The sequence below is a fragment of the Pseudorca crassidens genome, chromosome 2 (assembly GCF_039906515.1).
Source record: "Pseudorca crassidens isolate mPseCra1 chromosome 2, mPseCra1.hap1, whole genome shotgun sequence".
Lineage (NCBI taxonomy): Eukaryota > Metazoa > Chordata > Mammalia > Artiodactyla > Delphinidae > Pseudorca > Pseudorca crassidens.
Genome location: NC_090297.1, coordinates 160,383,044 through 160,410,246, shown reverse-complemented (window position 1 = coordinate 160,410,246; position 27,203 = coordinate 160,383,044). Strand labels below are relative to the sequence as shown.

Here is a 27,203-nt window from a genome sequence, read left to right as displayed (position 1 = left end):
TGGCCTTACTATGATTTTAGGCAGCCTCTCTGCTAATGCAGGGGGTTGTGCTACTGTCTTGCTAGTTGTTTGGCACAGGTTGTCCTGCACTGTAGCTTGCTGGTCGTTGAGTGGAGTTGGGTCTTGGCGTTGAGATGGAGATCTCTGGGAGATTTTTGCCATTTGATATTATGTGGAACTGGGAGCTCTCTTGTGGACCAGTGTCCTGAACTTGGTTTTCCCACCTCAGAGGCACAGCCCTGACGCCTGGCTGGAGCATCAAGAGCCTGTCATCCCCACAGCTCAGAATAAAAGGGACAAAAAGAAAGAAAGAAATAAAGAAGATAAAACAAAGTTATTAAAAGAAAAAAATTTTTAAAAAATGGATAGAATGCTAGGACAAATGGTAAAAGCAAAGCTATACAGACAAAACCACACACAGAAGCATACACATACACACTCACAAAAAGAGAAAAAGGGAAAAAATACATATATATATCGTTGCTCCCAAAGTCCACCTCCTCAATTTAGGATGATCTGCCGTCTATTCAGGTATTCCACAGATGCAGGTACATCAAGTTGATTATGGAGAGTTAATCTGCTGCTCCTGAGGCTGCTGGGAGAAATTTCCCTTTCTCTTCTTTGTTTGCACAGCTCCTGGGGTTCAGCTTTGGATTTGGACCCGCCACTGCGTGTAGGTTGCCTGAGGGCGTCTGTTCTTCACTCAGACAGGACAGAGTTAAAGAAGCAGCTGATTTGGTGGCTCTGGCTCACTCAGGCCAGAGGGGAGGGAGGGACATGGAGTGCGGGGCAGCCTGCGGCGGCAGAGGCCAACATGACGTTGCGACAGCCTCAGGCGCCCTGTGTGTTCTCCAGGGGAAGTTTTCCCTGGATCACGGGACCCTGGCAGTGGCGGGCCGCAGAGGCCCCCGGGCGGGGGGTGTGGATAGTGACCTGTGCTCGCACACAGGCTTCTTGGTGGCCACAGCAGCAGCCTTAGCGTCTCTTGCCAGTCTCTGGTGTCCGCGCTGTTAGCCATGGCTCGCGCCCGTCTCTGGAGCTCCTTTAAGCGGCACTCTTAATCCCCTCTCCTCGTGGACCAGGAAACAAAGAGGGATGGAAAAGTCTCTTGTCTCTCCAGCAGGTCCAGATCTTTTCCCGGACTCCCTCCCATCTAGCTGTGGTGCACTAGCCCCTCCTGGCTGTGTTCACGCAGCCAACCCCAGTCCTCTCCCTGGGATCCGACCTCCGAAGACTGAGCCTCAGGTCCCAGCCAGGCCCGCCCCAGCGGGTGAGCAGACAAGCCTCTTGGGCTGGTGAGTGCCAGTCAGCACCAATCCTCTGTGCGGGAATCTCTCTGCTTCCCCTCCGCACCCGTGTTGCTGCGCTCTCCTCCACGGCTCCGAAGCTCCCCACCTCCACCACCCACAGTCTCCGCCCGCGAAGGGGCTTCTAGTGTGTGGAAACCTTTCCTCCTTCACAACTCCCTCCCACTGGTGCAGGTCCCGTCCCTATTCTTTTGTCTCTGTTTTTTCTTTTTTCATTTGTCCTACCCAGGTACCTGGTGAGTTTCTTGCCTTTTGGGAGGTCTGAGGTCTTCTGCCAGCGTTCAGTAGGCGTTCTGTAGGAGTTGTTCCACGTGTAGATGTATTTCTGATGTATCTGTGGGGAGGAAGGTGATCTCCACGTCTTACTCTTCCACCATCTTGAAGCTCCTCCTATTGGGATTTTTAAAAAACAATCTCAAAATTCCAGAAAAGTTGCAAGTACAGGACAAAAAGGGTTTTTTTCCTGAATTATCTGAGATAAGTTGTTGACACACTAGACAGTTTTTGACAGTTTTCTATAAATGAGAATAAGATTCTGATGGAGCTAGAGAGATTAGCATCTTAGAAAAACAAGGGACTGCTGAAAGCTCTTCCTGAGAATGTGAAAGTGCAGGCATCGCCTGAGGGTATAGGATGTTTGTGAAAAAGACCAGGAGACTTCTTGTGTCCTATCTCTACCATAAGCTTTGTGACCTTGGGTAAATCACCTCTGCATCCAGTGACAACTGGACTAAATGAATAACTTCTGAGTTCACTTCCAACACAAGCATTTTGTGATTTTTATGTCTGAGGGGCATTTTTTTCCTACCATGAGGTTAAAGGGCAAAAATGGTTCAGTCCTGTCCACCAGTGCCAAGTGCCCTTGCCCACTATTTGCCCCCGTGCTTGCCAGCCTGTGGCCTTTGACAGGGCTTCCAGCCTCATCTTCCTCCAGCTGACCAGAAACCTGCTACCCTGCAGCCAAGCCCAGCCCATGGCAGTCCGTTCCTTCATGTCCCTGTGCTCATGCTACTTACTCTATGCCACATGCCCTTCTGCCTTCCCCCCAGTGCCCTTGGAAACCTTCTGCTCATTCTTCCTGATCTTTCCAAGCATGTCCTCCTCTGTGCTGCTTGAGCATCTATTCATTCCCCTCAAATCTTTCCACATCAACATAATTGCTTCTTTATTTGTCATTCTCCCCACTAGACTCCAAATCTCTAGAGGAAAGGGCCTGGGTTTCTTCCTTTTCTGCAGCCTCAGCTACTGTCACAGTGCTTGGCTTATAATAGGTCATCAGTGGATAAATATGCCTTAAGAACTGTGGGCCAGATACTGTGCTGGGCTGGGTGGAGAATGATCCTGCTCTTGGGGAGTTCTAGGCCAACAGGGGGAGAAAGATGATTAAATAGGCAATTGCCACGGAAGGGAAAGTGAGCAACAGTGTGGCAGAGGTGAGCTAGAGCTGATAAGGAAGCTCACAGGAGGGCACCTTTCACACTTGGAAAGCCTTCCATTAAGCTGGGTTGCCTCACACTTGGACTTCGCCAACAGTACCTTGCCAGGGGCAGGTGTTGAAGAAATGTGTGCTAGACTCTAAGCTCCATAAGGATTTGGACCATGACCACCTCATTCACTGATGTCTCTACAGCTTCTAGCATATGTGACACATTGTGGTAACCAATAAATATTTATGCAATGAGTGCATGAATGAACTAACAACCAGGTCCTCCTTTCTGTTCTTTTCACATGCTTTTCCCACCTTGCCTCTCACTTTCTGACTTGTCCTTGTCCAGAGATGCGAGCTAAAACTTACCTCAAAGAGGGTGGTGCTGAAGATCAAAGGCACTAATAAATATGAAACCACTTAGTATAGTATAAAGTGCTCTATACACATGAGTTACTACTTACCGCTTCTTCCCTTCCAAGGGTTGTGTTGGGTGCAGCCGTTCTGGGCTGACCTGGTTGGGGTTCAGAAGCCCTCAGGACCTGTTATGCTCCTGTCAATGCAGGAAAAAAAAAAAAAAAAGACTCAAGCATTCTCAATTTACCATTCTTTAGAAATTTCCTACGTTTTAATAAGGACCTTAGAGATTTCTTCCTTTGCAACTAGAAAAGCATAATTCAAGGGCAGTAATTAGGGTTCACACAGTCACTGCTCCTGTGGACAGTCCTAATGAGGATTTTTCTTTTTTCTTATTGAGCTCTCCCAAAGGGACCTCTTATTAGAGAAAAATGAGTTCCACAGTCATGGTGGGAGGTAGCCTGTATTAGTCAGTGTTCTCCAGATAAACGAAACCAGTAGGATGTGTGTACATACGGAAAAAGGATGTGGATTCACCACGTGGGTCCTGCAGGAGTATGGAGGGGCTGAACCATGCTTAAATCATGAGTTGGGGCCAGTAGAGGGGCTGTCACTGGCCTGGAGCCTGAGATGGCTCAGGAGGCTGCAGAGAGGTGCACCGTGGAGCAAGCCCCTCGGCCTGTCTGTGCCTGAGTGACTTGAAACGTGCCGTCAGGGACAAGGAGATACTTCCGTCCTAAGAACCCCTGAACGGAAAAGTCCCCAATCCTTTGCCGTGACTTAGGATCGCAGCTGCTGTGGGACATAGACAAACTAAGTGGTCTCATGAGAGGTGTGAGAAGCCTGAGGGTTCAAGTCGCTCCCTTCTCCGGGCTGGTGCAGTGCCCGTTGTCTAAGGCGCTTACTCGGCCATTTTACAGCACAGCCCCCCCTTCCTATTAAAAAGCACGTGATGCTGAGTGAAACGGACAAGGCCCGGGATGGATGAAAATATTCCCCGGGAATGGGGAGGACGGGGGCGCGAGAGGGCGGGTAAAGTCAGTTCAGCTTTTCAGGTGTCCAAAAAGGAAACTCCGGGGGCAGGACTCGGGGGCTGAGAGAGGCTGTGGAGAAGATAAAACCGGGGTCTCCTCTCAGCCTTGGAACCTTTCTTACCTCCGGCCTCCTCTCTACTTCTTAGAAATCCAGGCCCCTCAACCTGTCTGCCACTCCCTCAAGGCAGGCCTAGCTTCTAAAGCTAAGACGTTTCCTTTATCCTCCACAGCTAAAACTTTCCAGAAAGGTCAGCAACCCGAGGATGGTGTCGTCTGATTAGCCAGCACTGAAGTTGCTCTGGCCGAGGGCAGCGGGACCGCCTGGGCGGGTGTGGGTTGCCGGGTAACGTGGGGTGCGCTGAGGCTGACGTTAGAATGCGTGGCTCACAGCAGCGCGGTCCCCGCCCCCAAGAGCTCCGCGCCCTCGTGGACACGGAGGACTGCCGATCAATGGCGCGTGCGCCGAGGCAAGCATCGCCCCCACACCGTCTTCCTCACCTTGCGTCGGGGCCACGGGCTGGACTGGGACGCCTCGCCCTCCACCGGGCTGAGCCGGGACCCGGGCGCTACATGCCCGTCAGTTGTGCAAGCTGTCGGATTCTTCCGCGGCCGCACAGGCCTTGAGGGTGGGGTTGCCTCTCCTCTGACAGGCACGTGCGAGTACACAGTGCGGTCTCGGGGCGCTGGTATTCGACAGACTCCATCTCCACCTGCACCCGGGTCAGCCGTGGCGCAGCGGCCTTAGGAGAGTCGAGAGCGCAGACCCGGCAGCGACCCCCACGCCCTGCCCCGCGGGCCCTGTCCTTTCCGCTTGGGAGAGCGGCGCGTGCGCAATGGCCCGGCCGCCCCGGCGCAGCGCCTGCGCGCCGGGCTGCTCCCGGGCTGCTCCGGTACTTTAAAGCGTTCGGTGTGAACAGCAGTGCGCAGGAGCTTCAGGGAACACCTCCGGGGTAGTTAGTCCGCTTCTGCAGCGAAGTCTGGAGGCACCATCCAGCAGGGCTAGTCAGCACGCGAAGGACTCTGATCCGCACCAAAGAAGCCCCCGTAATAAGCACTTTAAATCTCATTATCTGAATCAAACCAGGAGGCTCGTGAATTACTAAGGCATTTTGAAATTATTTCTGTCAGTAAAATAAGAGAGATTGAAGACATGTGGTCGACTTGAAAAACATAAGCTGGACCATCATGGCCTGAGGTGGGTATCTGCATCCAGCAAGCCCAGGCCTGTCCGTTTGAAGCGAGGCCCTGGGTCTGGGGCTCCACTTGGTCCTGTGTGCCCTCCGCTCAGGGAAGGGCTGGCGGCTCTTGGAGCCCGCTGCCTGCACCGCTTGACCGGGGTCTCCTCCAAGTGCCTGAGGACGGTGAGCAGGCGCGGCCACGGGAAGAAAGTTACACGTGTAACAGAATCCCACCACCTGGGCCTTCATCAATCAGCCCACCTGGGAGCAGAGTTTAGGGAGTGGGGCACAGCCAGCCCGTCTGCGTCTAACAGATGGAGGCCACTGACATTTATAAACGAATGGACAAGCACTGAATGAGGCCAATGGGAGACGTGAAGGTTGTCGGAAGGGTGTTTGCTCTAATTATTAGAACAAATGCCTAGCACCCTACTTCCTTACATCTGGTGAGCACTTAGCAGATTCTGACATCCTTCCGCATACAGTGTCTCCTTTCATCCTCAGAACAAGCCCGAAGGACCCAGGCCACACAGGTGAGGCTTCCCTTCTACACAGACAAGGAATCTGAGCCCAGAGATGTTCTGTGACTCCCTCGAAGGTGACTGAGGGACGCAGTTCTCAAACCAGCACCCAGGCTTCATGACTTCTTGGCTAAGAGTGAAGACATATGTCAGAATTCTCAGGGAAGTGTTCCCAAAACATGTATATTTATAATGTATATAAAAGTTCCTTTCTGAGAGTCATGACCCAAACCCTCTGTATCCTAACACTTATTTTGTGCCCAGCACTGTGCTTGACACCTGGGGCCATAGAAAAATCTTCTACTCTTGGAAGAGTTGCAGAACCTGCCACCCAAAACATGCCAGCTCAGCATGAGGATTATTTTGAGCTAAAGGTGCTTGAAAAACAGCAGATGCAAGAAGGATGTTCTGATCTCCCCTTTTCTTCCTGAAAACAGGAGATATAACTCCCGTATGAAAAATGCCCTCCCCATACCCGGAGAAAAGAAACGTCCTTATCATCAGGGATAGGGAGTCAAGGCTGAGAGAAATCTGTACAAACAGACTTGTTAAAATAACTCATCTTCCTTTAGCGTCCTGACATATTTAGTTCCGTTTCCACAGCTGCCTCTCTTTCTTCAGCAGAGTTTAAAAGCATTTAGGTTTCGCCACCTCTCTGGGTCTTCATTTTCTTATGAAGGCTCCCGTGGCACTTAAAGCTTATATTAAATAAATGTGTTTACTTTTCTCCTGTTCATCTGTCTTACGTCAATTTAATTCTAAGGCCCAGCAGTAGACCCTAAGAGGGTCGAGGTAAAGTTCTGCCTCTGCTACACCTCCAGAGCTTAATATTTAGGGACAGATACACCTGTCCTACATTAGGTACAAAGGAATAAGTAAGAACTCGGTGCATTTTACAGCAAGAGCGCGTCCCACTTTGGAGCTCCTTGATATATATTTGTGGAGTGAACAAATAAGTGCATCAATGAAGTAGGAGTTTAGAGAGGAAGAGATGACTGTAAATGGGGCCACCAGGGGAGGCCTCTAAGTACTGTTCTGGGTGGACGATTAAAAATGGCCACTCTCCATGTGTATGAAACGACTTGTAATGTTTTATTCCTCTTGTTACAGCTACTTCACTTCTAGGAATTTATCTTAAGGGACTTGCCAGAGAGGCAAAAAAGAGATATATGTTCAACATGTTTATTATAGTATAACTTATCATAGCAAAAAAGTGGAAACAATGTTAAGGTCCAATAGCAGGGAATTGTAGTACTGAAATGATGGTCAGTCTACCCGATGGAATATTCTGCAGCCATTAAAATCAGTTGTAAGAGCACATGTTCTTGACTGGGGAAATATATGTGTGTGGTAGAATTATTAAGGGGGAAGAAAGATTCCAAAAAAGGGTTAAGTCAATGATTATCCAAAAGTTGTAAAGGTGTTTGTGTGTGTCTATTATGACAGTGGTGGTCTGGAGTGAGATTAAAGGTAACTTTTATTTTCAACTTCCAGCTTTTCAAAAGCCCAGTTTAAAAAAAATAAAGGCCTTTTTCTTGCTGGCTTTTCGGGGAACTTGGGGTTTGTGGAGCTCTGTGGTCTGGTGGAAAGCCTTTATTGTGAGTTTTTCTTCTGAGCACAGGCAAAGTGGTATAATGTACATGTCTGGACCTGGGACCGCTACGGAGGGAAGGGGCCCAAAGGATGGGCAGAACAAGGGCAATTTAACAATTACAAATGAAAAATAAACAGATGACACACTGTTTACCCAGCACATGGGAGGTACCCAGAGCAACTTCCTTGGGTGCCTCCAGGTCACTTCCCCTGATGGAGAGGTCAGGTGACTTGGAGGAAGAGTCTACCCCTCGGCCTCCTGGATTCTTCTCAGACTCTTGGCAAGTGCAGGGAGAAGGCTTACAAGCAAGGGCTGGAGGACCCAGCTGAGTGGCACTAGGGATGGCCACACCCAGTGGACAGGTGGGGGGCTCCATGGGGAGTGAATTTCCATCGCAGAAAAAAAGTGACTTGCAGGGTGACCTATACTTATTCTCTCTCCCTCCTCCCCTTCTCCTTGCCCGCCCAACCTTGGACCCAAGAAGACTCTTCTGGAGGTGAGGCCTGGCGCAAGGCCCCAAATAGAGGAAAAGGGGCATGTGGTGGGGTCAGAGGTTGGCAAAAGAAGCTTGCACCCTACTTTGAGGAGGACTGTGTTTGCCTCTTTGTACTAGGGTTTCGGTTTGCCAGCTGGTGTTGTCAAGGTACTGTGCTCTCGGAGGCCGGTGTCTGTTTTGTTCATCAGCCCCAGCAGTGTGTGACACAAAGCAAGCGCTCGCTAAAGATTTGTTCCATGATTACTTTGTAAATGGTGAGTAGGCATCCGCGTGCTGGAACACCACTCTTCCATCTCTAGGAGGCCTGAAGGCCAAGGCTGCTCAGTGGTAGAGAAGTCAAGTCTGTGTGTATTGTAAAGCAAGGGCACGGGTTTGCCTGGTGTGGGCCTGGTGCCCATTGTGAATTAGGGACTTAATCCCAAATGGGGCATTTGCAATGCAGACCTTTGGTTCTTTTGTTAAAGAAGTCTGACATTTCTGCAGACTCCTGCCCAGGTGTTTTCTGTTTCCTCTTCTTCTTCCAAAGGTGATCCTTTCATTCATGCATTCAACTAGTATTGTTTGAGTACCATGTTCCAGACTCTGTTCTAGACACTGGGGATATAGAAGAACAAGAGACACCCGTGGGTGCTGGGGCGCATTGGCTGCTGACAGGCCGATGTGTTTACACTCAAGTGCTCTGTATGTTTATAAAGGTTTTCTGGAAACAAAGCCTTCAACTAGAAGAGAGTGCAGAAGCATCAGACAGTGCAACAGGCCCTAAGCGAGACAGGACGGCATTTTCTCCACACAGATGCAGGGATGGAAGGGATGGAAAGGATGAAAAGCATAACAGTTATGTTAATAACAATTTGGAGAGTTTAATGGTTTAGGAGACAAATGCAAGTAAGGTCATGTATTTGGTAGTCCTCCCCTGAGGGAGGGGGAAGAACAAGGGGTTAGAAGCAGTTCTAGGTGCTACCTTTATGGTCTCTCCTCTCCCAGGGGATGGTCAGAGTTAGGTGGCCACTCCACCAGCTCTTCTGTTGAAGGCATTATGTCTAGAAAACCCTATGGCTCCTGGATTCTTAAGAACTCATGGCTTCTGCTACAGTGGCCCAAAGGGAGCCCACGAGGGTCTGGTCTAGCATTTGGGGACAAAAGAAAGGGGTAGCTGGAGCTGTGCGTGTCCAGGCCAGATCAGCAGAGTAGGAGGTATGGATTCAGAGCAGGGCTGTGACCAGTCCAACAAAGCCATCACCACCTCAACACCTAGCTTCTTGACACGTTTCATGTGTGATCACCAGCCCTGTGACTCTCAGGGACGCAGGACAATGCCAGGGCTCTGGGCCTGAGCCCAACATCCACCCACCCCCGCCCGAGCTTCTGAACTTGCTGGAGGCCAGCCCCACAGTGGGAGGAGACAGGCCTCATCCTAGGAAGGCCCTGGGGCCTGGGAGCAAGTCCTCCGCCAAGGTGTCGCTCTAGCGAAAGGGATCCGCCCCAGGCCTTGAATTGTTTCCCCCTCTGTTCAGAAGGGTGAACTGGATAGAGGACTTCATGACTCTGAGTAGGAGAAAAGTGAACATTTAATGCCACCATAGTTTGACTCTTTTTAAACACCAGATTCTTTTTTGACAACATTTTTCACCTCATATGCCACAAAAAAGTCAGAGATCGTAGCCAGCAAACAATGTCTTCACACTGGAAATGGCGCACAGCTTAATGAAGTCATGTCACCAGGTTTTAAGAACTATAACTTTCTTTTCCAGACTGTTCTCCAGGTAGCCTGCTCACACGTATCAGGATCAAGCCAACAGCTAACTTATATCGCTATGCGAAGGCCCATACACAAAACCAGCCTGTTTGCAAATAGGCCGTTGGGACCTACCCAAGTACAGAATAGTTGGATTTCTGACTTTAACAGATGAATTTTATTAAAAGTTTTTAACAGCAAACACTTGTAAGCTAAGAACTTAATTTTTAAAATGGCACCAATCTTTTATCCAAATAGTGAATTTAAAACAATGACATTAAATACCACCCTTGAATTTGAAGTGAGATTTTATGAACTTGTTTATGAATTCGCTGTTTCCGACACAATAAATGCACCTGGGCAGGTCTTGTCTCCAATTCTCAAATCGGCCCATTGCTACAGATTAGCATGTTTATGTACACATACATACATGACTAGAGCTGAAGGAACCACAAAGATCATTTAGCACACTGTCCTCCTCTTACAGATTAGAAAACTGTGTTCCAGAAACGTTGGGGAATATATCCAAGGCCATAGGACTATTGTCAAAACTGGAGTTAGAACGCAGGTTTTCTGTTCTATGTTCTTCCACCATGTCACATACCTTCTGTACACATGCATCCGTATACACCCCCGTGCACACACACGTCAGTACATCGGTGTGGTGTGTGTCCACATTTCCACACAGACCTGGTGCAACAGCACCTCATGGGAAGAGTCCAAGATGCCGGACTCAGATCCCAGTTCTGCTATAAAACTACTCTGTGAACTTGGGCCAATCATTGGCTATTGACTTCAGTTTCTTCATCTAAAATGATTATCCCCAGCTCCTGAACAGAGCTTTCATTTCTTCAAAGCACTTCCCATCAACTATACCATTTTCTCTTTACACTCTCCCAGAAGGGCAGCTATTATGACCCCCAACCTTCCATCGGGGAGCCCGAGGCCCAGCAATGTGAAGCGACTTGCCGAAGGTTGCATAGCGAGCGAGGAAAGCAGGCCTGGAGCCTGGTTTCCTTACTCTGAGCTCAAGGCTTTTTCTCCTAGGTTTAGCTGCCTCTCAAATGAGACTACTGACCCCAGCCCCTCCTGGCCTCTCAGGGATCCAGTGAGGGGACAAGATGCTTTAAGTATTATGGGTTGTAAGACTCACTAAAGTGCTTTGGTTTGTCCAGAAAAAACAGGTACTATATATATCCAAGGTAAGGAACTTCAGTTTCCTCTTCCAGACCCCTTCAGTAACAGCAGGGGTGGGAGGTGGGACATCTTAGGTAAATGTAGGAACCTAATACTGTCTGCAATTTTCAGAAATTTAGTGTTGAACCAGCAGGAGGAGGCTGGATCCTCTTTCACTCAGGCCTGTGGAGGCTGATTTCCAAGACGGTTATCATCAAATTCAAAAGGAAATGATCTTTTCCTTTTCAGCTACTTACTTTAGAAACAAATTAGGTTTTGAACTAAGCCCTGGACTTTGAGGATTGGATCCTAATCCCTGTTTTCCTCTTTTATTTCTCTTTCCTCCCCGCTGCCTGTGTCTCTGTTAACAGAGCTTGTTAGAGTGAGGAGAAAAAAAAGCCATAGGCAGATCCACCAGACTTACACTTTGATGCATAGCACTTGGATAGCATTTCCAACCACGGTGTATAAATAAATTATAAAACACGAGGCGCCACAAAACAACATCCTGAGTTTACAAATAAATTATAACTTCTTCATAAACTGAATATGACAGTGTGGGGTGTTGGTTAGCAGTACGGGGAATGAAACAGTGAGCCTTTTGAGTTTCGAAGGTGATTTCTACATCTACATAAAATAGATGTGTGAGTGCCAGGATTTCAGCACTCGCCCTACACGCATGGACGTTGGGAACTGCATCTAGAGAATATTGATTATGTGCACTAAAGGTCTGATGCCACCTCAAGCACTTCAAGTATGTCCGATATTATGGCATCATCTCTGGTTCCGAGCAGGGCCACCCCAATGCAGAATGCATTGTTTAGGGATGGATAAGCAGCTTCTAAAACTTTGCAAAAACTTTTTCTGAGAAGATGAGCTTCTCCTGGATTGGAATTATGCTGTTATCTGGAAATGACGAGCAGCTTGGAATAGATATGTATTTTGTCGGGAAGATTGCTAAGGGACACAATTTGTGAGTTTTTACCCACAAATGTTGACAGATCTTTGCTGGAGGAGAAAGAGAGATTATAATCCAAAGGGACACTATATTCTACTACCTGTCCACCCACTACTGCCCCCCCCCAAAAAAATTTTAGACCATTTGCTGGCATTTGTCAATGAAACTGAGTGTCGGTTTTGCTTCACTGGGCATAGAGAAAAGTGGGCTGCACGGGCCTTTCTTCGGCAGTCAAGTTTCAGTGTGGCAATGTTGAAGAGCGTGCCCTGTGGGGGAAGATGGGCCGTACTGCCTGGGTGGCGGCAGGCGGGCCCCAGGGCCAGCGCCCATGGGTGATCTATTCAGCATCAGTTTGTCAAGAACAGGGTTTTCAACGTGTTTCTTACTTGCATGGTTTCAGGGTTTAAAATACACTGCCCTTAAAAGTGAGGAAATCTTTAAATATGTGCTCAAGGAGTGGGGCTAATCTTCCAGCAGGAAAAGAACACTGAATAAATTCATGAATTCTTCTGGTTTCAATTTTGAAATTAACTCATCTTTAGTAATTTCTGTTACAGCCCAAACCCTTCTTGGAATAGGGATTTAAAAACATTCACCACATCATTATTTATGGTGGGAGCCTTGATTACAGATCAGCAGTGGCCAATGACACAGGCAACTGTGTGTAGGGCCAGGGTAATAAACGCTTGGGCTGTTGCAAGCCCTGCCTCTATCCCAAGAAACCCAGATCAGACAGCTGCTTTTGAATAGTAACACCTAAAAGGCTGATGGATTAACCAAAATTCATGATCAGCATCAGAATCTGAAGCCCAAAAAAGGGCTCTTGCTTAACACGAACAGAAATCCGAGAACCGGCACAAGATATATATGCGTCTGTGTCAGACTTTTTGAACCACTGCCCTGGATGGGTTTCGTGGCTATGATGTAGTCACCACCACCTTCCAGGAACACAGACTCCAAGCTTAAGACTAATTGATGACAAATGGCGAGATTCCTGCCTGCCGAATTCCCCACTCTGGGCTGCATGGCGTTTTATCCCAGCTCTCTCCTCTCCCCAGCATGGGGTCCCTTGTATGAGCCCCACCTGAGTCAACACAGGACCAACCTTTGCATTTACATCTCAAGCTCCCTACCTTCAGAATAGCAACTGCAGATAAAACAACAGACAGGATGTTTCGATTTCAAATCTGGAAGAGGTGAAAGTTAGTGACAGCTTCCCCATGATGTAGAGGGGAATTCAAGGACAAGAATATCAAAAGTTGCAGCTCTCAGGTGGGGCTTGAGAGCCCAGGATAAAGCAAACTCTCACTCTGTGGCAACGTGAAACACCCCTCATGAAATGCAATATGGATTCACTCCCCGGAAACAGCATCACTATTCCACTTTCGGGCTCTGAGTTTTGCTTCCACCTCACACTGAACTATTTGGAAAGGGGAACAGATTTCAGACAAAGAATTAAGGCTTCCACATCTAAACGTTAATTTCAAATAAATATTTGTTTGGTCCTCTCATTTGTGGATAATAAAATGGAATAATGGGTTCTTTGACATTCCCTTTGCCTTCCTAGGTTATCTGTCACCAAAACCACAAGGAGACCTGGACCTGCCTCACACCTGGCCATTGAATGAGGTGTTCTTCAGTTATTAGAACTGCTACAGAACAGCTGACCAGCTGTACAATCAACTTATAGGTAGAACCAGGCATAAGCACATTATAGCATAAAAATCGTGATTTCTTCACATGGTTTACAAATACTTGGTGTGTTAAGATGTTTGTAGCTTTACTTACGTTAGAAAAGAAAGGAAAAGAAAAGTAAGGAAAAAAGCCAATGGACAACCTCCATGCCAAGTCGTTCTCCTACACCATGGCCAAAAGCATCCTGTGAGAAGCTCCATGGTGTGGCATCTTGCGAGGCCAATGTGACTTGGTAAGAGAGCTCCTGGTCTCATTCAGCCCTTTGGCTATCTCATAAAGTTGCTACAAACATATAAAGCAGGTTTAGGCAGGAGGCAAGCGGAAGGCCACTCCCCTAGGAAAGTTTCCACTGATCAAGATTTTAATTTCTGTAGATGTTTCCGCTTAGTCTCACTCCAGGAAAGGCACAAAGGCCCCAGTGCTGGCCTGCTAAGGAAGTCAGCACAGTGAGGTAACCTGTGGGAAAGACATGGCCAGGGCGAAAGCTAAGGACACTGATTACTAATCAAATGCGTTTGTTTCCAGCAAAGACTAGGATACTCACCTGTGACAATCCCTCAGTTAAAGGCTTTTCATGAAGTGGTGTATATCAAACCAGCAACCAAAGAGGTGTCGAATGGAAAACCCAAAAAACTCAACAGATTGGCATCCTTTGGGGTCCAGAAGCTTCCATTATGCTGCTGTTGAACAAGGTCATTAACACAAGTGCCGAGACCAGAGGTGCACCCAGAGCCATGGGGCTGCCCTGCAGAATGAGGTTAGGGTGTGGGACCCCTGCCTTCCAAGGGGACAGACACACTTGTTAAACTAGAGGGGGAAATGATCCGCTCTGGAGTCACTTTTCACCGTATTATAGCCCGTTTCAGCTATCAGATGGGAGTGCAGCTTCTATGTGCACCTCTGCATAGGAGCGTGCTCTAACCAAACACAGAGCCAGACTTGTCATCCACAGAGCTGGCTTCTATCTAGGGGGCTGACTTCCCAAACAAAGCTAATGGGGCCATCTGTGCCCCGTTCTGACCAGTAAAGGACTGGTACTATGAAGCTCACAAGACTATGATTCCCACTTACTGAGTTCAGCTGAGCTATGCTGGGCTACACGTATCCTGAAGAGCATTGTCAAAGAAATGCAAAGGTTCCTTTTCCTTGGGGAGCAGTTGGGACTGAGGAGTTGGTTAGCCAGGACTGCCTCACCTGGAAATAGGCTCATGGAGATATGCTGCATTTGAGGGCAAAAAGAACAGGGAAAACCCTGGGCACCTCTATCAGTGGGCAGGCTGCAGGGGCCTGGGGGAGGGCCCTGACCTGGAAGGTAGGCGAACACCCTGCTGTTCCACAGCTGTTATTAGACAATCCCTTGACCACTCTGTGCCTGGGTTTCCATCACTAAAATGGGTATAATAGTCCCTAAGGGAATTGTGGCAGGGATGAACATCTCAATTTGAGAATGAGGTCCAAAGTCAAGCCTTGTACATCCATATGCATGAAACTCTGTGCCCTGCCTCGCTACAGGTGTGTGATGTATGACAGGAAAACTTTCTCTGCCTTCAGGTGTCAAGGTTGAGTGGCCAAGCCTAGTTGTTTCTTGGGATGGAGGCTTTGGTTCACACGAGGACTGGGACTTCTTGCATTTAAGCAGCACCCTGGGCAACAGAAAAGTTGTGCAACCTCACATCCATCCTTGTTCTGGACCAATACTGTTGGGGTCTCTGAGCATCTACAAGCCCAAGAAGGTCTCCAAACTGGGAAAAATCCTCTGCTCTAATAAATTTGCAAAACTAGGGAGCAAAAATATATGGCTCTGCTGAATCGGTTCAAGGTCTCAATCCAGAGTCTTTGGAATAAAAATGAATATGAAAAATGTTATGAGGGCCATGAAAACCCTGGATTCGTGGGTCAAGGAACTAGTATATGTGTTCAGGATGTGTGAGGGGAAACTATTCGGAGCAAATATCCCACCCAAAGGGTAAGCAGGGCCCAGGTCATACAGGCTCCTTTCCCCCTAGAGACGCAGCCCTTTCTCCTCTCTTTTCTCTCCAGCTCACGTGCACCTGCTCCATGATCGACCTCCGAGTCTGCCCGCTGACACTGCCACTCGTAGGAGCTGGCATTGAGCATCACCTGCTGTTCCAACCTTCTTTGGAAACACACTGGCTTGTGCCCGGAAGTCTCTATCTTCTGTTTGAGTGGCCTTCCCAGCAGAACCATAGCAGACAGTTAACATTTATTCATATGCCATACCGATTAGGAAATAGCTCTACAAACACAACTTACTTAGAAACAGCAAGTCAGAAATAGGATAAAACACCAAGAGAAAACGAGCTGTAAATACATTGCAAAAATGTGTTTGATTTTCTTTTTTGTTCGTTTTGTTGTTTTCATCTTGACTAGCACCATCTGTACACAAGAAAGTATGAACATAAATGTTTGGATAATAACAAAGATTTGCAAGGCACTTCATCAGTCATTCGGAGTAACTTGTTTTGTTTTCACTTTCCACAGCAATCCCACGTCCACCCTCGCCTTTTCTCACAAACCAGGAGAAGAGTGAGGTCTCTTTTGCCAGCATTTCTTATGTACAAACAAGTTCTTTAAAGTTCCTCAAAGTGCTTTTTCAGTCTCACGGGGGCTTCCACGTCCATTGGGTTTCCCAGCATTTTCTCCTCTCCTGCGTGTTTGGTGTTTGCACCTTTCCTACAGAAAACAAAAGAAAAATCACCTTCTGCTCCACGCTCACTCCAGACTTGCCACCGACCTTCGTCCTCCTTCCGTGGTCACTGAGCGCGGCCAGCACCGAGGGCCCACCGAGCGCGGCTGCCTGCGGATAGGGAGCGAGGGCCGGCCGGGCGGCGCTCCCGTCAGCGGCGCCGGGAGGTGATGTCGAAGCAGGTGATCATCATGAGGTGCGCCTTGCAGAAGTTGACGCGGCTCTCCAGGCGCTCTGTCACGCACTCCAGCGCTTCCAGGTACTCCAGGGAATCCAGCTCCAGAACCTGCTCCAAGTCAACTGCAAAGAAGGAGAAGCCCGATGGAGACGTGCGGCCAGCGGGGAAGGGTGATCGGACGGCTCAGCCGTGCCGGCCCGCGGCTGCTGCACCTACACCTGTACCTGCACCTGTACCTATACCTGCGCCTGTACCTGCACCTGCACCTGCGCCTACACCTGTACCTGTACCTGCGCCTGCGCCTGTACCTGCACCTGCACCTACACCTGTACCTGTACCTGCGCCTGTACCTGTGCCTGCGCCTGTACCTGCACCTGTACCTATACCTGCACCTGTACCTGCACCTGTACTTGCACCTGCACCTCTACCTGCGCCTGTACCTGCACCTGCACCTGTACCTGTACCTGCGCCTGTACCTGCACCTGCGCCTGTACCTGCACCTGCACCTGCACCTGCGCCTGTACCTGCACCTATGCCTGTGCCGGAAGGTCTTAGGCAGCGCTGCCACACCCTCCTGCTCAACCCTCTGCCGCTCTCAGGTCGAGAACAAAACACTTTACTACTTGTAGTTATATTGGGGCCCTTCATTCCAATGATAACGTTAGACCCCTGACATTTTATTGCGACTCTACTGACTCTACAAAGTGACATCAAGCTCTCTCCACCTCCACCATCTCCATGACAGGATTTGGGACTCTACCAGCACCATTTTCTTTATTAACTAGAAAATAAATAAAGCTTCAAGCTGAGGTATGGAGAAACCCTTCCTTTCTGGGGTCTCACCTGAATGATGTTTATACCTCTGCCTGCTGATATAAGTGTGTTGCTCTCTGGTTAGTCCCTCACACAGCTGTGTGCAGCTGCCTCTCTATGCAGTGACCCTGCCTCTTGGCACTTCTTGTACAGTTTCATATACTCACTGGCCCTTTGGGAACTAGGCTGATGATGGAATCTATGTTAATAATTACGATTCTTAGACTCATAGACATAAAGAACAGACTTGTGGTTGCCAAGGGGGTGGGGGGGTAGGTAGGGGTGGACTGGGAGTTTGGGATTAGCAGATGCAAACTAGTATACATAGGATGAATAAACAACAAGGTCCTACTGTATAGCACAGGGAACTACATTCAGTATCCTGTGATAAACCGTAATGGAAAAAATATAAAAAAGAATATAGATGTGCGTGTGTGTGTCACTGAATCACCTTGCTGTACAGCACAAATGAACACATTGTAAATCAACTATAATGAAAAATAATAATAATTACGATTCTGTGCTCAGAAGCTGAGATTTAGTATCCAGATGCTGTCCCTAATGTTCAGGCCTGCACAGAGTTAAAAGCCTGTTTCCTTCAGCTCCTCAAGGGCAATTATCTGAGGCCACCCTCTCCTGGCCCCCGGCCACTACTTGGTCCAGTGGTGACTGGGCAGGGGGGTAGGCTGCTACAGAGTGCCCAGCATGGAGAGGACAGGCATGGGCAGCAGCCAGGGCAGTGGGGGTGGCCCTGGAATCCAAGGCAGGAGACTTGCACTTGACTCCCAGGTCGGTCACGCCTAATCTTTGCTGCCAAAGGGTCCTTAAAAGTAACAGGAGAGTCATAATCCCTAGTCTGCCTACTTTCCTAACTAGAGTTGTCATGAAGAGTAGAACCAAAAAGAGACGATGAATGTGAATGTGGTCTGAGAACTGTAGCAAGCTACAGGAACATCAAGGGCTGAAATCAAGGCTGACTTCTTTTATAGGAGACTTAACTGGGCTCAGAGAAGTGAGGCGTCCTGCTCAGGGTTACACAGTTAATAAGGACCGGGGCTGGGAACGAGGCTGAGGCTCCTGAATACCGGTCTAATATTTAAAAACCAAACAAAACCCCTCACCATACCATACCCACATCAGCTATATTATTGGATCACCTTGGAAATTTAAAAAAATGGATTCCAGAACATTTATTTCTAGCCAACACCCAGCCTATTACCCACACCCAGGGAACAGTCAGAATACAGTCTCATTGATTCTTGGGGGGTCATTTTTGGTTTCAATTCATCTTGAAGAAACAATCTGTGTTTCTCCTTTCACGTGGCCTTCTGTTCATTACCTTTCTCAGCATCAAAAAATCCCTGATTCCTGACGTGAACAAAGGCAAGAAGGAAGGGATCGTTTCCTGGAAGCATCTACATATGTACCGACGTTTAAGCTGCTCCCATCCTGGGAAAAAATGTGACTTTGTAAGATGAAGACAATTATCAAGCCTGCCTTAGGCATAAATAGCTCTCAAAAAATGTTAATGAAAACAGCAGAAAGGAAGAGGAACTGCTGAATGGGCACCCCTGGGATCTTGAAGTGCCTGAGGATTAATGGAAGAAGGAAAAGGGTGTGCACAGGTGGGAGAAACATAGCATTAGGCTCCGTGTTTATGCCGCGGCCAGACCTCAGCGAATGTCCTCATTCGTGTCTTGTCTGCCCTATCACAGCCTTAGATGGAGACACCCTGGAGAGCAGGAGTTCATGTCTCTGGTCCAGATTTCTAACAAGGGACCTACGTTGCTGCATCATGCAAGCAGGCGCTGAGGAAATGTCTCCTGCTGAGGATAGCTATTTCGTTAACTCGGGGAAAATACAAACACTAATTACTACCGGACATTGCTCCTTCATCATGGGCAGGCAGCGTAACCAGCCCTGGACTGATAGTAGCTCGTTCACTCTCACAACAGCCTTATGAGGTAGGCACCATTATGTGCCTACCATCTGACAGTTAAGGAAATCAAGGCTCAGAGAGGTTAAGCGTCTTACCCAAGGTCTCACAGCCAGCTTCCAAAGTGGGTCTGCATGACTGTGGCTGACACCACAAACGGTACAACTCAACAAGGTAAGATGCATCACAGACTGGTCCCAGTGCCCTGTCCTCCTTTTAGGTTATGTTCATCTTCATATGCACTCATGAGGTACTCAGGGGAGATGTTATTACCTCAGTGCTACGGAAAGGAAGCCACCTGAAGACATACTGTGAAAGTGGCAGGGCACAGCTAGAAGACCAGCAAGTTCTGTCCTTTCTTCTTTGCCCAGGATCATTTCACCCAGTGTTTCTTAAACCTAAGCCCCAGACTCTGCCTGTCACGCTCCCGGCACTGGCCTGGGAATGCTCAGGAGAGGGTGATGTGACCTTCAGGGGACAGTCTTGAAGAGAGGGAGGCACAGGGAGGCTGAGGGACTGGAGGGAAGAGCTGGTGAGTGCCAGACAGGAAAGGAGGGAAAGGAACTTTAGTGGAAGTAATGTATTTTATTTCAGAGACTAAGCCGTCTAGCATTGGGCCCCCATATCAATGAAACAGTTGGGACCAGATCTGAGCTTTATTTTGTGGTAAATGGAATGGTTCGAAACAAATAAATAAGAAACAATTGAATCCATCTTTCAAAGGCAGCAGAATTGTTCTGAATTGTTATTAGATGGTTACTGTCATCCTGGGCTTTCTATTAAATGGAAATAACACCGTGAATGTTATTCTTTTCACTCAAAAATGTTTTTCTTGCTTTCTGGGTTCTTTTTGAGGCTTTTCTAGGATTGCACATTCTATAAAGCACTCTATAAATTCTTGTCTATTTCAGGCTAGATATGCAATGTGATCTTGTGGCCGGGGAGCAGATTGGTAATATAGCCTTCATGTCTGGGTGAGCGTCCACCACACGTAGGGGGGAAAAAATCTCATTTTCAGGTGCTTTGGACTGAGACACATAAGAAATAATCGTGCAAGAGCAATACTCACCGCCCTGCTGCTCACACCCCTCCCACCTGCCCCCCACAGAGCGGGACTGCGCTCAGGGAGGCCATCTCCAGCCAAGGGGCATGGAAGGCCCTCGGGTTCAGACAGCGTCTGTGTCCCTCTCAGCCTGGCCTGTTTAACTGGTGAACCCAGGAGTCGCAGTGATGGGCCTTACATTCGCTGAGCCACTTGTTGGGATCCAGCATCAGATACTGTTTCGTCGTCTCCAGCTCCTTCATTAGCCACTCGTACTTGGCTCGGACCTCGGCAATTCTCTGCTGGCGATGCTCCAGGATTTTCAGCTTTGCATTGAAGCACATGACCTCCTAGTACACAGATGGGAAGGAGATGGGGGTGGAGGGGGGAGGAGAAAGGACATTCAGCTCAAATCCAGCCCAGGCAACCTCTTCTGGAAAGGAATACTTGTGCTGATGGTCAGTGCAAAAGGAGCAGGTCACTGGGAAGTTTGGGAGGGAGCTGGGGGCTCAGCTCAGACAGCCCACTCACGGGGTAGGGCTATCACTGGCATATCTCATTTAGAAGGCGGCCGGTGCTCCAAAATGGAGCCAGAAGAGCCTTCAGAGGTCTCCGGGCAGAGAAACAGGCTGCTCTCCCGAGCTGGGGGCACGGCCCGTCTCCCGCCGGAAGCCGCTGGGAGTCTCGGTGGCCTGCGCCCTCCTCTCGGGCGCGGCCTCAGCGTCAGCCCGGGGACCTCCTGGGGGACCGCCACCGCGTGGGGAGGGGGAGGCGCACCTTGCTGCTGCCCCCTCGTCGCCGCTGCAGCCGCTCCACGTCGTCAATTTCATAGACTTTAATCTCAAAAGGTTCCCCGAGGCCCCTCTGGGTGCTGCGCAAGGGGCCGTCCACCCAACGGACCCCTGCGCTGTTGGCCGGTTTCCTCACAGGGGAGGGGGTGTCAAGGGACAGCGCCGGGATGAGCCTCCGTCTCTGGGAACCTAGGCAGGGGATTAAGCCTAAAGTTAATTGTTTTGAATTTCTATCTTTTTTTTTTTTAACATCTTTATTGGAGTATAATTGCTTTACAATGGTGTGTTAGTTTCTGCTTTATAACAAAGTGAATCAGTTATACATATACATATTTCCCCATATCTCTTCCCTCTTGCATCTCCCTCCCTATCCCACCCCTCTAGGTGGTCACAAAGCACCGAGCTGATCTCCCTGTGCTATGCGGCTGCTTCCCACTAGCTATCTACCTTACGTTTGGTAGTGTATATATGTCCATGCCACTCTCGCGCTTTGTCGCAGCTCACCCTTCCCCCTCCCCATATCCTCAAGTCCATTCTCTAGTAGGTCTGTGTATTTATTCCCGTCTTACCCCTAGGTTCTTCATGACATTTTTTTTTTCTTAGATTCTATATATGTGTGTTAGCATACGGTATTTGTTTTTCTCTTTCTGACTTAACTTCACTCTGTATGACAGAGTCTAGGTCCATCCACCTCACTACAAATAACTCAATTTCATTTCTTTTTATGGCTGAGTAATATTCCATTGTATATATGTGCCACATCTTTATCCATTCATCTGGTGATGGACACTTAGGTTGCTTCCATGTCCTGGCTATTGTAAACAGAGCTGCAATGAACATTTTGTACATGACTCTTTTTGAATTATGGTTTTCTCAGGGTATATGCCCAGTAGTGGGATTGCTGGGTCGTATGGTAATTCTATTTGCAGGGTTTTTTTTTTTTTTTTTTTTGCGGTACGCGGGCCTCTCACTGTTGTGGCCTCTCCCGTTGCGGAGCACAGGCTCCGGACGCGCAGGTTCAGTGGCCATGGCTCACGGGCCCAGCCGCTCCGCGGCATGTGGGATCTTCCCGGACCGGGGCACAAACCCGTGTCCCTGCATTGGCAGGCGGACTCTCAATCACTGTGCCACCAGGGAAGCCCTATTTGCAGTTTTTTAAGGAACCTCCATACTGTTCTCCATAGTGACTGTATCAATTTACATTCCCACCAACAGTGCAAGAGGGTTCCCTTTTTTGAATTTCTATCTTTTAAATGTAGTTTTGATGCAAGGGCTGGCGGCGTGACAGGGCTGTGTTTGAACCCCTCCAGCCTCCCACCTCCCGCCTCAGCATCCACTTCCTTACCTGGCACTTGCTTTACCTCCACAAGCTCAGATGTCCCCCTTTCCCTGTCGAGCCACCTGTGGTCTCCCCCCTGAAACACACACGCTGGAGGACACGAGAACTGAGAGTCACCCTGGCCACACCCTCAGCACGGACAAGGGTTACCGTGAAATTAGAGACGTTCCATTAGTGAGAAAAGATCCTAGTGTTTGGTATTGTGGTAGGAGGAGTTTATTTGTTTCTAACAACAACACTGGAATAAGCACTGATTATGCCAGGCCCTACTTATCGTGCCTTACACACTGTGACGGAGACTGCGAGCTGCCCCCCAGTACCTGCCCCCCTCTTCTTCCTTTGCAGAAGACCCTGAGTTGGAGCAGGGCACACGGCCACCCAGGTGTACCCTGTGTGGTACATGTGACTTAAGCTCCACCACTGCAACAGAAGCAGAATTGCCCCGTGTGACAGCTAGAAAGTGTCCTGAAAGGATGAGGTCTGCTCTCCTCGTCCTCTCGCCTTTGTCCTGGATGGAATATGGGCCTGTTGGCCGGTCCATGACATGAAGATCGTAAACAACAGAAAAACAAGAGAAGGAACCTAGATTCCTGACACCCTGGAGACCTTCACAGTGGTACATGTGTTACAACTGAACCTACATTGACACGTCATTATCCATAGGGATACCCAGGGTCCATAGTTTACACTGGGGTTCACTCTTGGTGTTTACATCCTGGGGTTTGGACAAATGTGCAGTGATATGTATCCACCATGATACGATCACACAGAGTATTTTCCCTTAAAACCCCCTACACAGACTTTTACATGAGAAATTAATCTCTACATTGTTATTAGGGTTTTCTGTCACAGACAAGCCTAGTATCTAATTTAATTCTCACAGAAGCAGAAACTAAGGTACAAAAGACTTCAGTAACTTGCCCAAAGTCTCAGTGTTCCCTTGTTTAAAAAATCCATTGCCGGGCTTCCCTGGTGGCGCAGTGGTTGAGAGTCCGCCTACCGATGCAGGGGACACGGGTTCGTGCCCTGGTCTTGGAAGATCCCACATGCCGCGGAGCAGCTGGCCCCGTGAGCCATGGCCGCTGAGCCTGCGCGTCCAGAGCCTGTGCTCCGCAACGGTAGAGGCCACAACAGTGAGAGGCCTGCGTACCACCCCCCACCAAAAAAATCCATTGCCCACATTCTCTACCAAAATAAAAAATAAAAATATCAGATAATAAACGATTTCCCTAAAGGATGGGTTATAATTAAACATCACAGAACTTGGCACATAGTAGGTGCTCACTGAACATGAATATCCTTTTGATTTTTTTCTTCATAATCTATTTGAGGAGATGAAAAATACACAGAAATCATAGAGACTGTATGGTTAGGCCATTTAAGATGGCTGTTCTCTTGTTCTCTATAAATCCCCTGCTTGACCAGTCCCTGCTTCACTCACATGACTACCCAATCCTCTTAATTACAGGGCTTAATCAGTCCCTGATAACCAATGAGCCCACCTGACATCAATTCCCCCTATAAATGGTAGCTTCCTTTCCCCCGAGTAGTGAAGACTATTGCCATATCTTGTCTGCCGTACATGGTGTGGTGTCGCTCCAGGACCCTGTGCGTCAGATCCCTCTGACCAGTAAACCACTGATGACTCTGTTGCTGTCTCTGGGCTCTTCCTTCGGTCTCAAGGCTGGGTAACTGCAAGGCTTGTGGGCCTGCAGGGTGCATCCCAAGAACTGGCGAGCCTAGCTGGGAGACCGAGGAAACTCCTGTGAGTGCTGAGATGTTGGGAAAAAAGGACGGGAATGGAAAGTTGCAGGGGTAATCCCGAGGAGGCTGTCCATTAACATGGTAGGGCCCAAAGGTTGCAGGGATGATCCTGCAGTGGGGCCCTGTGGCAGCTGTCTACTGTGAGAGATGTCTTTCTGTTCCATTATATTAATGCTATCTTCTTAACCTCCGGGTCTCTTTCCAGTTTAAAAGTAGCAGCCCCGTGCTCATGGCTCATCTAACTGCCCAAGGATGGCTGGTGAATACAGACAAAATGCAAGGACCTGGATTACCTATCAAGGGTGTTATCTGGTCGGGTAAGACAAGCAAACCCCCGACCTACCATGCCTAAACGGTTACAGGCCCAGGCTTTAGGGATATTAACTCAGGAACTGGCTTGTGAATTGGATGTGGCCAGTTACCCAGAAGGGTTTAGTTGGGGCCCAAGGCAACGGCAAACTAATAAGAGCGCCCTTGGGCCTCTGGTCCCAGCTCTGGCAGGAGGCAGAGCAATGATACGGTGTGGTGGCAGCAAGAGCTATCTGCCGTCTACAGTGCATTACAACAGGTGGAAGACGTTACAGAAGGCCTACCCGAGTCACCCAGCAATGCAAACAACCACCATCTGGCATCTAGGACAGCTGAGCATGACATATGGGACCCCCATGGACACTGACAGTGACCAAGGACCATGCAGTTCAGGAATGGGCCGATAAACATGACATACACTGGCATTTCCACCTGCCTTACGACCCCACTGCTGCCAGGCTAATGGAAAGGGTGACTGGGCTACTTAAACAACAGTTGAGATGGGAACTCGCTCTCTCAACCTGTGGGCCAGGAGACTAACTCAAGCCCTAGGAGCTATAACTGAACATCCCAGGAGCAATCGTCCCAGTGCCGACGCCATGTTAACCCAGAGGAAACTAGTCAACACAACCGGAGTTCAACAGTTGCCCACCGAAGGACCGTTGCCAACTACCGGTCAGGACGACAACTCACTTTGGCCCTGGCGACAGGATCTACCCCCAGGGGAACACGTTATAAAATGGTCCTGAGACGGGCAGGTAAGCCCCTTGTGGTTTGGGTTTGCTGCCTCGTGGGGAATAGGATTAGAAAGGGACCTACAGGTTTTACCTGTCTTCTACCTGCACTCCCCCCGCAGACTACTAAGGGAATTAATCCAGGGCCCTTACTGGAGAAAGGCACCATTCTATCACATCGCCTCTCCAGTATTCAGCACCGGCTGTAGGGACTGGGGGTGGACGGGCAATATGGTACTGCAGGCAAGGATGCAAACCGCAGGCAGGGGTGGTGATCTCTCAGGGTGCTGACACTGCTTGTTATTTTGCTTAATGATCACGATCTTCCCTGTAATCTGTCTGTTCAACATCTTACATTTCATCCCTAGTCTGAGCGGAGGTAATCTGTTTGTGGACCGGGTGACAACGGTGGCCTCACTACAAAATGAGTTTGATTGCTGGGTCTAAGTCGAGATGCCGCTGTCGTCCTCCTGTGAACTTCCATGAAAAATCGGCCGGATAAGCACCTGGTTCAAAGATTGCCCACCTCTCGGGCTCTTGGTAATCTTTAGCTGCTGGTGTCCGTACTGCATTTGTGGTTATTTGGTTGCAGTGCACCTCTACACACCTGACGCCAGGGATATCGCAGGAGAGGGGTGGACCAAGTTCGTAAGGGTGGTGCAGGGTATGTACGGGTAGACTGCATGGTGAAGCCATTTAAGACGGCTATTCTCTTGCTCTCTGTACATCCGCTGCTTGCCCAGTCCCTGCTTCACTCACGTGACTATTCAATCCTCTTTATCAGAGGGCTTACTCAGTCCTGATGAGCCCACCTGACGTCAATTCCCTCTATAAATGGTAGCCTCCTTCTCCCCTGAGTAGTGGAGACTGCTTCCGTGTCCTGCCTGCTGAACAAGGTGGGGTGTGGCTCCAGGACCCTTCGTGTAAGAGCCCCTGTCCAAACACCACTGACGTCTCTGTCGCTGTCTCTGGGCTCTTCCTTCGGTCTCGAGGCTGGACAACTACAAGGCTTGCGGGCCTGCGGGGTGCAGCCCGACAGATAACATGAGATTTGTGCCCTTAGAGGCAGGTCTCTAGAGGATTCTAAAAGCAATCACCATAGGACTGGCAGGGCCAGGGGCCCTTTGCTGGTGACTGGTGGCATGAGTGAGTGAAGCCAGGCCCTGGCTTCTGAGGACGGGGCCTAATCTTTTCACCCACATCTGAAGCGGATCTAGCCTCGTGCACTGGGCAACCACCATGTTTGTTCCCCTGGTTCCGGCCCCTCTCCCGCTGGGAGGCTGTGGGCCTGGCCCCCTGGGAGGGAAGCTTGGGCCTGTAGGTGGTAATGCTTCCTCAAACAGCTGCATCCCCTGAGGCACACCCACCTGGCAGCTCCCGCCTCTAGTAAGGGGCATCTAGGAGGCTTGCTTTCTCCTGGAAGGAGGATGGTTGGGAAACGTGACACCATCGCAACCGGTTTATCTTGACGCTGAAGGGAGCCCGATCTCATTTAACTCAGGATTGATATGTGGTCCCTCCTGAGTCCGAGGAAAGAAGGTTGAGTCTGCCTGAAGCCGTGGCTACCTGCACTTAGAGTCTGGGCTGATTCTGCTTTTAAGTACAGTGGGCTCCACCCAGTCAGACTCCAGTGAGAGTGAGGGAGAGCAAGAGAGCTTACACGCCGTGATGCAGCAGCAGTCAGATGGGGCTGCTGCACAACACATAGGGAGGCCGAGGAACGCCGAGAACGCAAAGGATGCGCAGTCTGGTGGTTCTTCTGGAGGCCCTGGGAGACGGGCTGCATCGCTACTGGGCTACTGTTGGGGGAAGCACGGGTCCTTACAGCACCATGCCCATGGTGCTCAGGGAACCCCGGAGAGTTAGTGCCCTCTCTGCACCACTCTCTCTCCATCCTCCTCCCCCCAATTCCAGTGGGTTCTGCCTGTTGAGTGCCAGGCCACCATGGCCTGTGTGGCCTGATGACCCTTCCAGAAAGAAAGACAGTGTACTCTTCTCCAACTTTGAGAGATCCACTGGCTGCTAAAGAAAACTTAAAGTACCACAAGCTCAGAGAGAAAAAGAGCCAGAACTCTTGGTATATCATCAGGGGGCCAAGGCACAGGACGACCTT

General features: G+C 49.3%; 1 protein-coding gene across 2 annotated transcripts in view; it reads right to left on the bottom strand.

Annotated features, from left to right (window-relative positions):
• Positions 1–9,463: 9,463 nt before the first annotated feature.
• Positions 9,464–27,203, bottom strand: part of KIF26B (kinesin family member 26B) — a 500,361-nt gene continuing 482,621 nt past the window's right edge. For both annotated transcript variants that reach the window (XM_067729537.1, XM_067729538.1), the window contains 3 exons: positions 20,931–21,133; positions 20,353–20,503; positions 9,464–16,484 (listed from right to left, as the gene is read on the bottom strand). In XM_067729537.1, coding sequence (XP_067585638.1) covers positions 16,336–16,484; positions 20,353–20,503; positions 20,931–21,133 — 503 coding nt within the window. In that variant the 3' untranslated portion in view covers positions 9,464–16,335. The remainder of the gene's footprint in view (positions 16,485–20,352; positions 20,504–20,930; positions 21,134–27,203) is intronic.